This window comes from Oryzias latipes, chromosome 5, assembly GCF_053564925.1.
Source record: "Oryzias latipes strain Hd-rR chromosome 5, Olatipes_Hd-rR_3.1".
NCBI lineage: Eukaryota > Metazoa > Chordata > Actinopteri > Beloniformes > Adrianichthyidae > Oryzias > Oryzias latipes.
Window position 1 is genome coordinate 30,446,494 of NC_136241.1, and position 14,963 is coordinate 30,461,456.

At 37.1% G+C, this 14,963-nt stretch overlaps 1 protein-coding gene across 1 annotated transcript; it reads left to right on the forward strand.

Annotated features, from left to right (window-relative positions):
- Positions 1-3,180: 3,180 nt before the first annotated feature.
- On the forward strand, positions 3,181-10,958 carry LOC101165550 (putative nuclear hormone receptor HR38). Its single transcript, XM_020703504.3, has 9 exons — positions 3,181-3,351; positions 4,133-4,953; positions 6,488-6,617; positions 6,838-7,001; positions 7,082-7,284; positions 7,361-7,539; positions 7,626-7,703; positions 7,796-7,929; positions 10,877-10,958. Exons 2-9 carry the CDS (start codon positions 4,135-4,137, stop codon positions 10,925-10,927), a joined length of 1,758 nt encoding a protein of 585 aa, XP_020559163.1. The 5' UTR covers positions 3,181-3,351; positions 4,133-4,134; the 3' UTR covers positions 10,928-10,958.
- Positions 10,959-14,963: the final 4,005 nt, after the last annotated feature.

Sequence of the window (14,963 nt, forward strand, 5' to 3'; positions counted from 1 at the left end):
AATATGGTCAGCAATAATACACAGGTAGGCTGTGGTGTTGTAACCATGCTTAGGTGGTACTAAGGGGCCAAAAGTGTGCCAAGAAAATATCTATGAAGGTAACAATGTGTTGATATGGAAGAGCTTGCAGATTTGATGTGAGAACTTGTGAAATAGAATGTGAGAACTTGCGCACCAAAAATCTAGGGTTTTTTTTGTGCACAAGTGTTCTCACATCAAATCTACAAGCTCGTCCGTATTGACACATTTTTACCTTCATAAATATCCCCCACACCATGACACAACCACCACCAGCCTGAAATGTTGATACAATGCAGGATGGATGCATGCTTTAATGTTGTTGACGCCACCATCTTAATGTGGCAGCAGAAATGGAGACTCATCAGACCAGGCAACATTCTTCCAATCCATCCATCCATCCATCCATCCATCCATCCATCCATCCATCCATCCATCACATTGTGAATTCTGCGCAGAAGTATCCTTAGAACCTGTTTGCTGATACTCAAAAACACAAATCCCTCCACTGCCCTCCCAAAATTTATGAAATTCTAACATATAAATAAATAATTACATAATGGAGGAAATTTGTATTTTTGAATAGCCTATTTGGAAATGAAGATCGTGAGTCTAGCTGTCAGTCAATGTTTGAGCATCAATCTCAAACTGTTACGATTTTGCAGATCAGCTAGTTAGTTGGAGATTTTAGTTTCACTATTGGATGCCAATACTTGCTTACACTTGCTGGTTTGCACTCTAATCTCCCTCGAGACAGTTCGAGTGTCAGCATGGGATGGTTTGTTGTGGAGATGTAATGGCAAAAAGGGCATTAGGTGATGCTTAAATTAACACTGGTTAATGAATGTCAGCAGCTGTGGATGTGACATTTATAGTGCAAACTCTCTAATAATGACAGGAAAGTGTCTTGGCTCATCGTTTTGAATTTCTGTTCCCTTAATTTAACTGTGGGTCTCACAGCAAGATTAAATTAGCAGCACTTAAAGGAATAAATATTTACAGCATGTCTGCTCCATGATTTCCATTTTTGTTTTTGCTGACCTAAATAAATGGATTTATTATGGTATAGTGAAATCAGGACATCACAAGCTCTAAGTGGGACTCATGGGGACATAAAAATGCAAAAAAACACAGAGTATTCAGGCTTTTTGTTCATAGTACTTATTGTCCAGCTTGTAGATTTCTTGTAGACTATATATCGGAAAGATATGAAATGATTGGCAGTTGTAGATCAGCTACTAGTCAATTACTTTTTTTGACAAACACAGCTGTAATTACAAAAAGTGGTCTGAATAATGCATATTACCCTTGTGCTATCCTAGGCACTTTACCATTGGGAGTTGGGTCATCTAGACCCACTAGACAGTGCGCTGAACCTTTTTTCTTCAATGATTTGTGATCTTCACTGGCTACCATTGATTACATGAAATCTTTCCACCTTTATCCACCTTTGTCATGGTAGGGAGAACACGTCAAAGTAAGGGTGGGGTCATCTAAGATAGCTCAAGGATTACTAAAATTACAAATGCTCTTTGTCAATATTGGCTTTGTCTGTATCATTGTGTTCTTTAACCATTCAGACCTTTGTTTGAATAAGCCTAAAACTAAAAATAGAATCAAATAGCCCCATTTATGTGCAAACATTTAAGTACCAATCCAATCACCTTTTAATCTTTATTATTTTTTTTAATAAAGTTAAAAAAAAAAAACTGTATTTCCAGGACACAGTTTGTGCCAAGCAGCAGGAGTTCGTTAGAAATTCTTCTCTTAATTGTGGGTGGTCCTGTTGGCGTGGAGTAAAGCTGTCCCTACTTCCCGTCATCCATCTGTTTACATGCTCTCACATTAGCTTACAGCCCCAACCTAACATTACCGGTGCAACAAAAATTGCTGGAGCTATCCAGCTGTGGATGAGGAAAATAAACATGTATCTATTTGTCTACAAATGGATGAATGAATGAATGAATGAATGAATGAATGAATGAATGAATGAATGAATGAATGAATGAATGAATGAATGAATGAATGAATGAATGAATGAATGAATGAATGATACTTTATGAAACTTTAATAATCCCACGATGGGGATATTTTTTAGGTCACACCTACAAGCTTTTTCAAATGAAATTTTTTGTCTGCTCCTGGTTCACCATGATTTGAATAAAGAAATACTCAGATGTGCAGTTTTAAGCTTAGTTTCTTCAAATATGTCCTCCATCATCAGAAAAATGCTTCAAGAACATGTTAAAAACACTAAAAACTCTTCTTTTTTTTAAATCAGAGTAGGTATTCTATCTTAATTAAAAAAAGACAAAAAGTTAGTTTTTTGTCAAAAAATATATAGGCTAAATTTAGAATCCATAAAAACACCATAACATCATTTACTCTTTTCTATTATACAGTCAATGACTGAATTTTTTTTTGCATTTCATTTAACATTATGTGGCACAATGGTTAGCGCTTTTGCCTCACAGCAGGAAGGCCCCCGGTTCAAGTCCTGCCTGGGGGACCTTTCTGTGTGGAGTTTGCATGTTCTCCCCCATGCATGCGTGGGTTCTCTCTGGAGTCTCTGGCTTCCTTCCACCGTCCAAAAACATGCTTCATAGGCCAATTGGCAACTCTAATTTGTCCATAGGTGTGAATGTTAGAGTGAATGGATGTGTGATATGTGGCCCTGCGACAGACTGGCGGCCTGTCCAGGGTGTCCCCTGCCTTCGCCCACAAGTGGCCGGGATAGGCTCCAGCAGCCCCGTGAGCCAGAAAGGGACAAAACGGAAGAAGATGAATGAATGAATAAACATTATTAGAGTACAAATGTATATTTAAGATGTTTTATAGGATATTACACAAAAAAGATAACTTTTTTTTTCTTTAATTAAATAGAATTTTTTTCTGGCATTAGATCCTCCCATCAAACGTCCTTTTGTTCTCGATTTTCATGCAGCGCCGGTTCCTTAATTTATTTTTAGCATTTTTCATTCAATAAAAGGAGTTTATTTTTAGAGAAAGGCACGCCCCCGGCTCTTACGTCAATGGAATCCCGTGCGTGCGTCCCCCAGAAGAGCGTCCGCATAGCGTCTCGAGCACGAAGCTGATTGGTTTGTCTTCCGGAACGTTCCACAACACTGTTCACCATATTTGGACATAGATCCGCTGCTTTCCCCATCTCTCTCGCCAGAAAAAACAAGGTGACATATGGAGTCCTGCTCGTTGGACCGAGCCAGTGTGCGAACATGAGCGTGTTTGAATGGTAGAATCCTGTCAGCAGCTGGAAGAACTGACTTCACCTCTGGTTTGGAAATATCTAAACAGAAGGATATTCGCGTAAAACAGGTGAGTTAAAGTTGTGTGCTGCTGTCTTTCAAATGTGACACAACAGTAGTGTTTCAAAGTTTTACAACTCTAAGTTATATAATTAAAAAAATAAAGAGTTATACTAAAAGTCATTACAGCATATTTGTCAATTAAAAATGATTAAAGCCATGAAACAAAATGTTGTCATTTTAGTTTGCACATAGAATTCTGAATTAAATGCCAAACTTTCATCTGTTTTTCAGTATTATTCAAATGTATGCTTTCATATAGACATTTTTATTGGAGTCAAATAAATAAATTTCAAATTTTTATGTTACAATAATCCCAACTTGCGACATCTTTGCATTATTTTGTGTTTCGTGTCCAAACCCTGAAATTGGATCTTTAGCTGTTCTTGGTGCAATAGCTGTTAAAAGAGTGTTACCATCTAGTGGAGCAGGTTATCAAAGCATTAACAGCTAGTAACTCAATTTGTAACTACATTTCAGGCCTCCACTTTACCGCCCTATATATTTTTCAAAGGCCTGATGGATCTGGATGAAATGTGACAGTGCACATTCAGGATACAAATTTTATTTTTTGTTAATTTAAAGAGAAATCGAGAAAAACACTCATTCATTTAACGTAAATACTATTTAACTTATATCACATCAGTACCAATTTGCAGTGACTTGTGTTTTTTTGGATATGGTGAAAAATTGTGTAGTAGAGAGCTTTGCTGTGATCATGCATAAATAAAAGCAACATTTATTGTGAGCGTTGAGGAATAAACATAGATTCTGTGTCTTGTCTTTCTTAGCGATGCCCTGTGCACAAACCCAGCATGCATCCCTGCCCCATGACATCTTCTTTAGCTCTGAGCTTGTGAATCCTGATCTCAGTCCAAAACTAGTGATGGAAGATAAAGGCCAGAGGGGCCAGCTCTCTACATCCTCCCTGCCAAGCATCAACACTTTAGTGGGAAACGGCTATGCTGGGCAGTTTGATGCCTACTCCTGCAAGGTTACCACTGCCCCTGCTGCGACTACAGTTTCTTTAAGCCACCCAGCAGCTGCTGATAGCTCTAGTCCACACATGCAGAACCAACCCTTCAAGCTGGATGATCTCCCGGTGTATGGCTGTTACCCAGGATCTTTTGCACTTAGCTGCCTTGATGAAACACTCTCATCATGCGGCTCAGAATTCTATGCCACTGTTTCCTCTCCAACCCAGGGATTTCAGACAGAGTCTGCACCTGTCTGGGATTCCCCTTTTAGCCCTTTCCCCTCAGCTCCTCCATGCTCAGTGGACAAGGCTGCCATGCCACAGCAACTCTCCTTTTTGACCTTCAGCCCCGCACCAGAACAGCACTCCACTTTGGGCCACCACCAGGATTCTTTTCCTGGTCCGGATGACCCTTTCTTCCTGTCTTCTCGGCAGCACGTGTATCCCCTTCACTGCCTCCACACGTCTCTGGAAAACGGACCTAGGGAAAGCCCCAGAATGGTGGAGGCGGTAATGATGTCTCCTAAAACCCCAAACTCAGGCACCAATGAAGGCCACTGTGCAGTTTGTGGTGACAATGCATCCTGTCAGCACTACGGAGTCCGCACCTGTGAAGGATGCAAAGGTTTCTTCAAGGTAAAAACAAAAATCATTTAGCTCCTACCATTTATGATGTAAAGTGTTCTTTCTGATTCTTTCTGAAATAAACAGCTATGCAACATTATCAGACATATTTTTTTCACAACTTTATTTATTTCACTGAAAATAACAATAACGATTTAGACTTAAATAAACTCTGGACATTTCCTGTTGGATGAATTGATGATTAATTGATTGATCAGCTTAGTAACAGAAATAGGTATATATCTTTAATTAATCCCATAATGGGGAAATTGATTTGTTACCACAGATTAAAAAGAAACAACAGATACTAATAAAAACAACAGATAATATAAGATAATAAATAACACAAAAATTCAACAAATAGCTTAGGAATTGGACTTTTTTTCTACAGGATTGTTTTTATTTTTTAAGCAAATTAAGTTTCTTAAAATAGCATTTTATATCCCTTATCTGAGGACAAGGAAGGAACATTTAAAGAGAATATTGAAATTGGAAGGGGATCAAACGACAGTACAGCCTCTTTTTGGGTGACTGATAGAGGGAGTCACACAAAATAAAAACAAAACTTTTGAACTCAACTGGTGCAAAACCGATTGTGGCCACTAAATTAGCTAACACAAGTTCTCAGGCTTTTCAAAGCAGCAAATATAAACAAAAATATACCCTAAAACACATCAACTAATCAAATAGAACACTGTTAAAATACAGTTAACAAAAAGAAACCCAATCAGGAACTAATCCACAAAACATGACAGCAACCATCAGGGAACCATGTAGGCACATTTACCTAATATAGCACAATGTGTTTTTTTTTTAGTACAGGACACACGTGAAAAGTGTGTTGATGTGTTAAGTTAAATGAAATCCCAATAAAACATAACTCAATATGTAATCTCTTTTTAGAAGTAATGTCAAATAAAAATATGTTGTAGTTGGGATTTTATCATTTAAACATTTATGAAATGGCTGTATTTTTCAATTTTCTTAACAGTCGTCAAATTATATTTGAGATACATTCTAAATTAAAAGCTACACAGATGACACACTTATGTATTCATGCAGTTGAAGCAGCGACAACAGATTATTCCTGGATGGTGTATTATAGAGTATTATAATAAAAGAAACTTAAAGTTTTGCCCCCATCATATACAATAAAATGGATAAGGATAAACACTGGAATTCCTTCTTAATGTTACACCATTTTAGCATATCTGTGAAGATTCTCAGTCATGGATGGTTCTGTGTCAGACATTATTTTAAAAGTTCAGCTGGATTTTTTAAGTGGAAGACGTTGCGGCTTTTATCCAAGAGTCTTTCTCAATTACTCCAGCGTGATCCTCCCTCTATGACACCAGTGATAAAGAAGTGTCAGCAACAAAACCATTTTCTTATAACTAACATGAAATCAACCAAAAAAATCACATTTGCAAAAGTAAAATTTATGGCAGAAATGTCATATCGTACAAAACACCAGTTAAAGTCACCTGTGAGTTCTTCTTTGCAATATTATGACATTTTAGTTCTGCTTTTGTTCCCTTTTTGACAGCGAACTGTTCAGAAAAATGCTAAATATGTGTGCCTTGCCAATAAAGACTGTCCAGTGGACAAGAGGAGGAGAAACCGATGCCAATTCTGCCGGTTCCAGAAATGTCTCGCTGTGGGAATGGTCAAAGAAGGTAAAGTTATCCTAGACTTTTAGAGCTTGCTTTGGACAATGTATGATAAGGATGATTCAAGCTTTTCAAGGACAGCCTCGGGCAACCAAGGCCAGGAATCACAGACACGTAGAACCAGATTTACGGTGTAAAAGAGAAAACTCAAAATAATATGCACTTGTTCTTTTTAAAGAAGGATAAACGACTGGTCGCATATATCTTCTTCTTTTCTGTCTGATAGTTGTCCGCACAGACAACCTTAAAGGTCGTAGAGGACGCCTGCCTTCCAAGCCAAAGAGTATGATTGAGGCTTCATCCACGATCCCCAATGTCAACATCATTGCCTCTCTTGTAAAGGCTCATTTAGACTCAAATCCAAGTGCAGGAAAGCTAAACTACTCCAGGGTAAACCGCAGTACCTGCTTTCTAACATCTCAATGTGAGCAGCTACCTTAAAACAAACAAATAACAAAATCTCTCCTCAGTACCAGGAGAAAACCAATCATTTGAAGGAAAAGGAAGATGCTGGTGATATCCAGCAGTTCTATGAGCTGCTCACTGGTGCCTTGGATGTTATAAGAAAGTGGTCTCAAGCCATCCCAGGGTTCACAGACTTCTGCGAGGAGGATCAGGAGCTCCTCCTTGAATCTGCATTCGTGGAGCTCTTCATCCTCCGTCTGGCTTATAGGTTTGGGATTTTCTTTTAGTAACTTCACAATGTTTTTGTGCATCTTACAATGCAATGATAGTTTAAAACTCAACAGGTCAAATCCAGAGAAGGATAAGCTTGTCTTCTGCAACGGTGTGGTCCTCCATCGACAGCAGTGTGCCCACAGCTTTGGAGACTGGATTGACTCGATCATGGAGTTTTCACAGAGCCTTCACCGGATGAATTTGGACCTCTCCTTGTTTGCCTGTCTTGCAGCGCTTGTGATCATCACCGGTGAGAGGCTGTTCACTTGTCAATTCCTGGTCAGAATGTTTTTTAATCAGGACAATGTTTCTTACGGGGACGTCTTCTGCACTCAGATCGCCACGGCCTCAAGGAGCCAAGACGCATTGAGGACTTCCAAAGTAATCTCATCAGCTGTTTAAGGGAACATATGAGTGAGAAAGGATCAGAACCAAGTTGGACACAGCCCAACTATCTTTCTCGATTACTAGGCAAACTCCCTGAACTGAGGACTCTGTGCACACAGGGCTTGCAGCGCATCTTCTACCTAAAACTGGAAGATCTGGTCCCTCCTCCACCGATAGTGGAGAAGATCTTTATGGATACTCTGCCATTCTGAAAAAAAAAGACAAAAAAGGAGGTGAAGAGAAAATGCCTGCTGTGAGTTCTATCACCAGTTTTCTGATGGGGACATTTACGTTCTAGCTTCTTCCAAAAAACATTTTAGTCGCAAATGTATAATTTAAAATGGTATTTCTGTTTCCTTTATATGAGTGTTTGATTGGGAATAGTACTTACCATATTTTCTAAGTATTTTATTTACGACAGCACTGGTACTTTAAAGTTTAACAATGTCAATGGAGATTTAGCTTTACACAATGAAGGGGCACAATAATCTCTCAGAATCATTTCTTTAACATGTTTTGAACGTTCTATCCATCCATCCAAATTCATAACCTGCTGAATCCCTTTTGGGGTCATGGGATTGCTCGAGCCAACCCAGCAACTGTTGGGCAAAGGCAGATACATCCTAAGCAGGTCACCAGTCTGTTGCAGGTTCATACAACCATGTTCACATCTAGGGGCAATTTTAGAAATACAGATTAACCTATGAACCATGTTTTTGGACTGTGGGAGGAAGTGTCCAGAGAAAACCCGCTCATGCCCAGGCAGAATATGCAAACACCACACAAAAAGATTCCAGCTGGGATTTGAACCAGGGCCCTCTTGCTGTGAGGCGAGAGTGCTAACTACAACGCTGTAAAAACTGAATTTTAAGAAAGCAAAAAGACCTTTGTTTCAAGAAAAAAATATCTTATTTTCTCTCTTGTAAGAAAAATAATCTTATGAAGAAAGTTTCCATCCATCCATCAATGTTCTTAACACACTATATCCCTTTTGGGGCCACGGGGTAAGCAGTGCCTGTCCCAGCTACTATTGGGCTAAGGCAGGGTGCACCCTGGACAGGTTGCTAGACTGTCGCAGGCCACACAATCACTCCCTCACACTCTCACACATGGATACCTAAGGACGCTTAGAGTAACCAATGAACCATCGAAGCATGTTTTGACCTGTGGGAGGAAGCCGGAGTGCCTAAAGAAAGTCCACATATGCACGGGGAGAACATATAAACTCCACACATAAAGGTCCCAGCTGGGTCACTAAAAATGTTTCCTGAAAATAAAAATTCTTAATAAGATTATTTTTCTTCCCCCATCGGCAGATTTTTTTTGCTTATTTAAAGTTTTTTTCCATCAGAATAAAAAGTTTGACATATTTATAAGGGGCCATGTTTTTGCGGTGTACACCACTGTGCAGCTATTTGAAGAGTTTTTTGGGAAGCAAATTAGTTCATATGGAGTGTGTGATTAATAACAGAAGACACCATTTACTTAATAAGAAATTCTATTCTGATATCCATCAATTGTTGATCCCCTTCAGGTTCTTGTGAAAGGTCTTGGACCAAAGTGTTTTTTTCGAAAATGTTAGATGCAATCCTTATTGCCTTAAGAAAACAAAGTTTTGTGTGCTGCCATACTGCCACAGCTTTTGAAAGCTAATGGTGGCAGAAGCTGTGTTCAGTTGAGTGCATGTTTGGTTTGACAGTGAACTGGGTGACTCAAAACACAAAGTGCCTCCACTGGAACTTAAACTGTTAAAAACAAATGCAGAGCTGTGGTGTCCGGGCTGGGTCCTCACTGTTAAACTAGAAGACCATCAAGTGATGACATGTTGTGAATCTTTTGAAATCTCAATCCTCCTCACATGTTCTTGAGACTGTTTAAGTTTTAACTGCAGTGAAGTGATTCATCTTGAGCTGGAAATAGACCGAAGATGATTTAAGAGTCTCCTTGACTCTGTGATTACGCAAAGTGTTCGTATAAAAATGTATGTCACAGAAACTTGAGAAGTAAATTGCATTGATTTGCAGTGCAGTTCATCTGTGGCGTAATGTAGCGTACAGACCCACACATTTGCAGTGTGTGCTTGAACATCATAACTTCAGAATTGTGCGTTTTTATATACACTGTACTCATTTTTATATTTTAACTTTCATTTCTTAAAGAGTGAGACTGAGATGGGCTGCTCAGATGAGCACTACAGGTGGAAAGAACACCGTTGTTTATGCATGTGTGCATATTAAAGATATGGCTGGATATTTTCTATTAAATATGTTTAAAAAACATACAAGACTTATTTTTTATTAATATTCATCAGAAATAAGTAACATATTTGGTTTTGTCTTTATAATACAGTTTCTGATTGGTCTGTCTCACACCAGTTTCCCATTTTAATATTTTTATTTTTTATATCTTCTCTTCAGTCTTTTATGCTCAATTATTCAGTGTTTTATTACATGTTTTTTTACATTAACTTAAAAAACAACACATTTAAAATAAGAAGCACATATTAAGTACTTCAAAAGCACCAGTTTTCCTTCTCCTCTTGGTCTTTTTCATTGTGTTATTCCATGAAACCTTCAAGTCTCAGTGACCCCCAAGCCTATAGTAAACATTCACAGTAAAAAATGTTAAGTTGAAATCTCACACACTAAATATTGACAGATCTATTTTTTCTGTTCATTTATTTCTTTTCATTTTCACAAATCGACTAAAACAAAACATTTGTTTTTCTGCCCCTTTTACATATTTTGAATAAACAAATTTTAGAATAAAAACAAGAAAAATAGATACATTTACACATATATAAAACAGACATATATAAATATACAGTTAATTATTTTAAATGTACTTTACTAGACATATTTATATATATTTTGCAACATATCATATCGGAATGTTTGTGGTTTACATCAAAGTATTTTGCTTAGAATATCCCATATACTGGCAATTTTTGTTTTATTTCTAATTTTCTAAGTCATACCTAAAATTAGGTAACAAGGTACATTTATTTTATTTTAAAGCAGCTCTTTTTAAACATGTTTTTCTAAGGTGAGTTGTGATTTAATTTCTTTAATTGATTATTTTAGATTGTTCCATTTCTTGACTCCTTTGATTTACACATTTGGACTCTTGACTCTTCTGATAAAATAAAGTTTTATTGATGATGCATTAATTTACTAAAACAAGTATTTCTGTTTTCACAGATAATTGAAAAAACCCCACAATGGAATGAAGTCAGTGTGTGGTATAACTGAATAAAATACGAAAATAGTGAAAAAAAACAGAGATCATAGCTAAACAAATGTGTCAGTCCTTCGCTGAGGCTTTTCTGACATGGCTTTCATGCGTGTAGCATCCTCGGAGGAAGATGACACTATGCTGCTTTGGCTGCTGCGGACTTCAGAGCCCAGAGCATTCAAAAAGCTGACACCGGATCCTACTGTACACCATGTGCTGCTCATCTGGGTTTTGGTGCTGGCAGACAGAATGGAAAGACGGACTCAAGAAGAGAAGAGCAGGAGGCAAAACGAAAGATGGCTTTCATGGAGTAATTATTATTTTACAAATGTCAAGCATGCAACGCTTGACAGCATAAAAAATTAGGAAAAATGATCAATCCTGGTTAATTGGATGAACATTAAATGCAGTACTGCTGAGATTTCTTCCACACCAAAATTAATCAAGTTTTTTAACTGCTAGTAAAGTTGACTAAAGTTTGCGTTCCTATTAGCGGTCATGTGTTGTTCTTTCTGCTTCCATGGCAGGTCAGACATGTGTTCCCGCCTCACATTTCTTAAACTCAAAATATATATCCTCATGTCAGCATATCTGACATGTGGTTTTTTGACACCACCTTTTTTTTTCTTCCAAAAGTAGAACCCCTGCATTTGAAAATACCATCAGTTCTTTAACTTCTGACCTCACATAAATCACCAAGTCCAGAAACAAACCGTCGCCTTGCACCCATCACATGTGGGATAAGATCAGACAGCGTGCCAGACTCCAAACTGCAGACTCAGAGGCTTACACTCCCTCTGATACAACAGAAAGGTCTTCCAGATATGTTGCATAATAAATATGAGCTGTTGGATAAATTCTTCATAGTTGAGTATTGAAATACAGTCCAAATGTCAGCCTTCCCTATTGAGTTGCATGGCCTGTTTTTTTTTAGCAAAAACAAGCATTGATTAATATTGATTAAAGTTGTCATATACTTGGGGAAAGGATGATTATTTTAAACATTAATTCTATTTTGCCTTGTAATCTTTGACCTACAAACCCAACAAAGATGTCAACATGCTGCTTATTCTGTTTTAGTTATCCTGCATAAAGGATTTTATAAATGTTGGCTGCATTTATTACCAGGTTTTCCCTTAAAAAGGAAAGTTTTTTGCCCACTGGTGTATCACTAAAGTCAAATTTATGCCTTATTTATGCTGGATTTCATAAAATGCTTGATAGCAGGAGAGATCTTGAGATAAAAGCTAAACTATGCATTGAGGTAAAAGATAAAACTCGATTCATGCTAATCAGTGCAATTAATTAATAGTTTATTTATGCAAAATGGAAATGTCAATTTTCCTGTAAACACTGATGCAAAACAACTATTTAAAAAGAGCAATCCTTATTTTAATTAATAAATATTATTTTATAGAAATCTAAAAAAGTGTCAATTTGCAAAATTATCTTCACTGCATGGTCAAAAAGGAAAGATGCGTATTAATAGTAGAATCAAACTTTACAGTTGATCATCAACAGTTGTGCATGATTACTTGCTCATAAAAAGACGTTAGTTTAACAGAGTTATCATTATTTTGTGTAACAGGTTTGGAAATTCTGCCTTTTTTTAATTCATAATTAGTGTTTCATAAAAAAATTTAGAGGATGGAAAAACCTGATTTTAGCAGAAAATATCCCTAAAATTCACAACGTTTTTTAAAAGCTAGTATATAATTCTGCCTGTGGGGTGAGAAAAAAAATGAAAAATGTTATTTTTCTGCCAAGATAGAAAATAAGACACTATTTCTTTAAACAAGGGTCGTTTTTTACTTTATTAAGATTCTGTTCTTGCAGTTTACCAAACAAAAAATGTGATTAAATCCAGAAACACACCAAAATCACAATGCAGTCAATCAGAAAGGTAATTAATGCAAGTATTAGGTAATTAAACAGCTGCTTATACAGTTAATGTAGGGACTTAATAGTTCCACTGAAAAACTGTACCACTGCATGGGATAAATATAATGAGGCTACGATCCACAGTATCTGCTCTAAATGAAGCATTTTCAAGCAAAGAACAAACATTTGTTTCTTTTTTTAAATAAATATTATTATATAATTTTAAAGTAAATGCACTTATGATATTTTTCTTTTTTACAAGCATGCTTGTATCTGCACATAAGGAAAGGAAAGCAACTGGATATAAAACTTTTCCAGGTTTCATTTTGACGATGCTGGTCCTGCTGATGGTGGGCTGAGTTGAAGATAACAAACTTTCTCTCCCTCTCATTTCAATTTTCACTTTTTTACACCCACATCTAGAGGTACTGCAGGCTGTATTTGTCAGAGCAACTCCCCACAAATCAATTTCAAAGAAGAAAAAATCAAGGTTTAAGTCAGGTTGTGCACATGCATGAATATCTATGTAACAGTATTTTGTGTACATGGCTGTGTTGCACGACCCAGAAAGCGCTCTGGGTGTATAAATAGCAGGCCATTGTTGAGAGCTCACAGAACCCTCAGTAACTGGATCTGGTCTGTCACTCAGTGTCCAGAGATAAAGTCAGACATCACTGCTCATACGTCCCCTGATGATTCTATCCAGTCTCAAGCTTTTATTTCCATCAGGATTAAATTGATATTAATGACCAAATGACTGAATGATCATTGTGAAGTGCGAATGTTGTGATCCTTGCTTCATTGCTGTATCAGTTAACGCGAAAGCTCAAAAACAACCTTTGGAGTAATACTTTGAGAGGCCGGGACTGAGGAGGCTAATTGGAAGTGAAATGGTTTCCATCTGGGATTGATATAGTGTTTCAGCTGTTGAATAACCTGTATCCCTCCCTGTTGTATATTTAGTTTCATAACGTATGAAATGCAGATATTGGACAGTTTAGCACCCTGACTTACATAAAGCCATGTGACAGCAGTACGTGCAGAATGCAGTCAAGAATTGTCTTGCATCCCTGAGCAAGATGCCACGTTGTTGGTAAAGCATGTCGCTCTCAAATTTTGTACGTCTTCAGAAATAGAGGTGTTACTCATGTCCCATGGTAATGCCACAAATGTTGGCTTGTGAACTATGCACTGATAACAAGCCAGATGATACCCCTCAAGTTGTGCCAAAACAACCCCCAGAACTTCTTTTTTACAAAAGCAGTCATGGATTTTGAATCAGAAGACTGGTGGAGAGTTTCCCACCATCTTTGTTTCAGTTTTACAGGAGCTAAAGAACAGAAAATATATGACTGTATTTCAAGGTTTTGTGAAACAGTTTGTCCAAAATAAGCACAGTTTATGTTAGAAAAAAAACGCAGAACTGTTTGCCATCACATGTCTGCACGTGCGCTTTTGCAGCCTTGGTATATTTTTTTTATAAACATTTATGCAAAATTAAAAATATTTGTGTCTTCCGGTAATTTGTCAAAAAGTAAAGGTTGTGAGTTTTTTTCAAACATTTACCTCACAGTAAGTAGATTTAAGGAGCTTTTCACTGTAAAAACGGAATTTCAAGGAAAGTAAAAAGACCTTTGTTTAAAAAATTTGACTTATTTTCCAACTTGCACGAACAATAATCTCATCTAGAAAGCTTTGAAAAAGAAAACTAATCTTAGTTTGAGAAAACATGTTTTAGTGACCATAATCTTTTCTTAAAAATAAGATTTCTTGGTAAGTCCGTTTTTCTTACCTCACTGGCTTTTTTTCTTTTTTATTTGTGCTAAATTTAAGAAAATCTACCAATGGGGTAACAGTTTTGAATTATTTCTAAGGGGCCTGTTTTTAGCTATATTTGTCCTGCTCCACATCCTCTGCCAATGAGACACAGCACAAAGACATATACTTGTGCTTTATGTCCATATTTGATTCTTAATACTTTACATAATTTTCGCCTGGGTGTTCCCCGCCTCAGATGACCACTGGGTTACATTACAGACCTCATGTAACCCTAAGCAAAAAGTTGCTAGTTTAAATAATTGATGTGACATGCAATGCAAAAAAATTAAATTGTTTTTTTTAATCAACCTGAAGTTTCTCTGGTGAAATAGATCCCTTGAAGTGCAGTTCAAA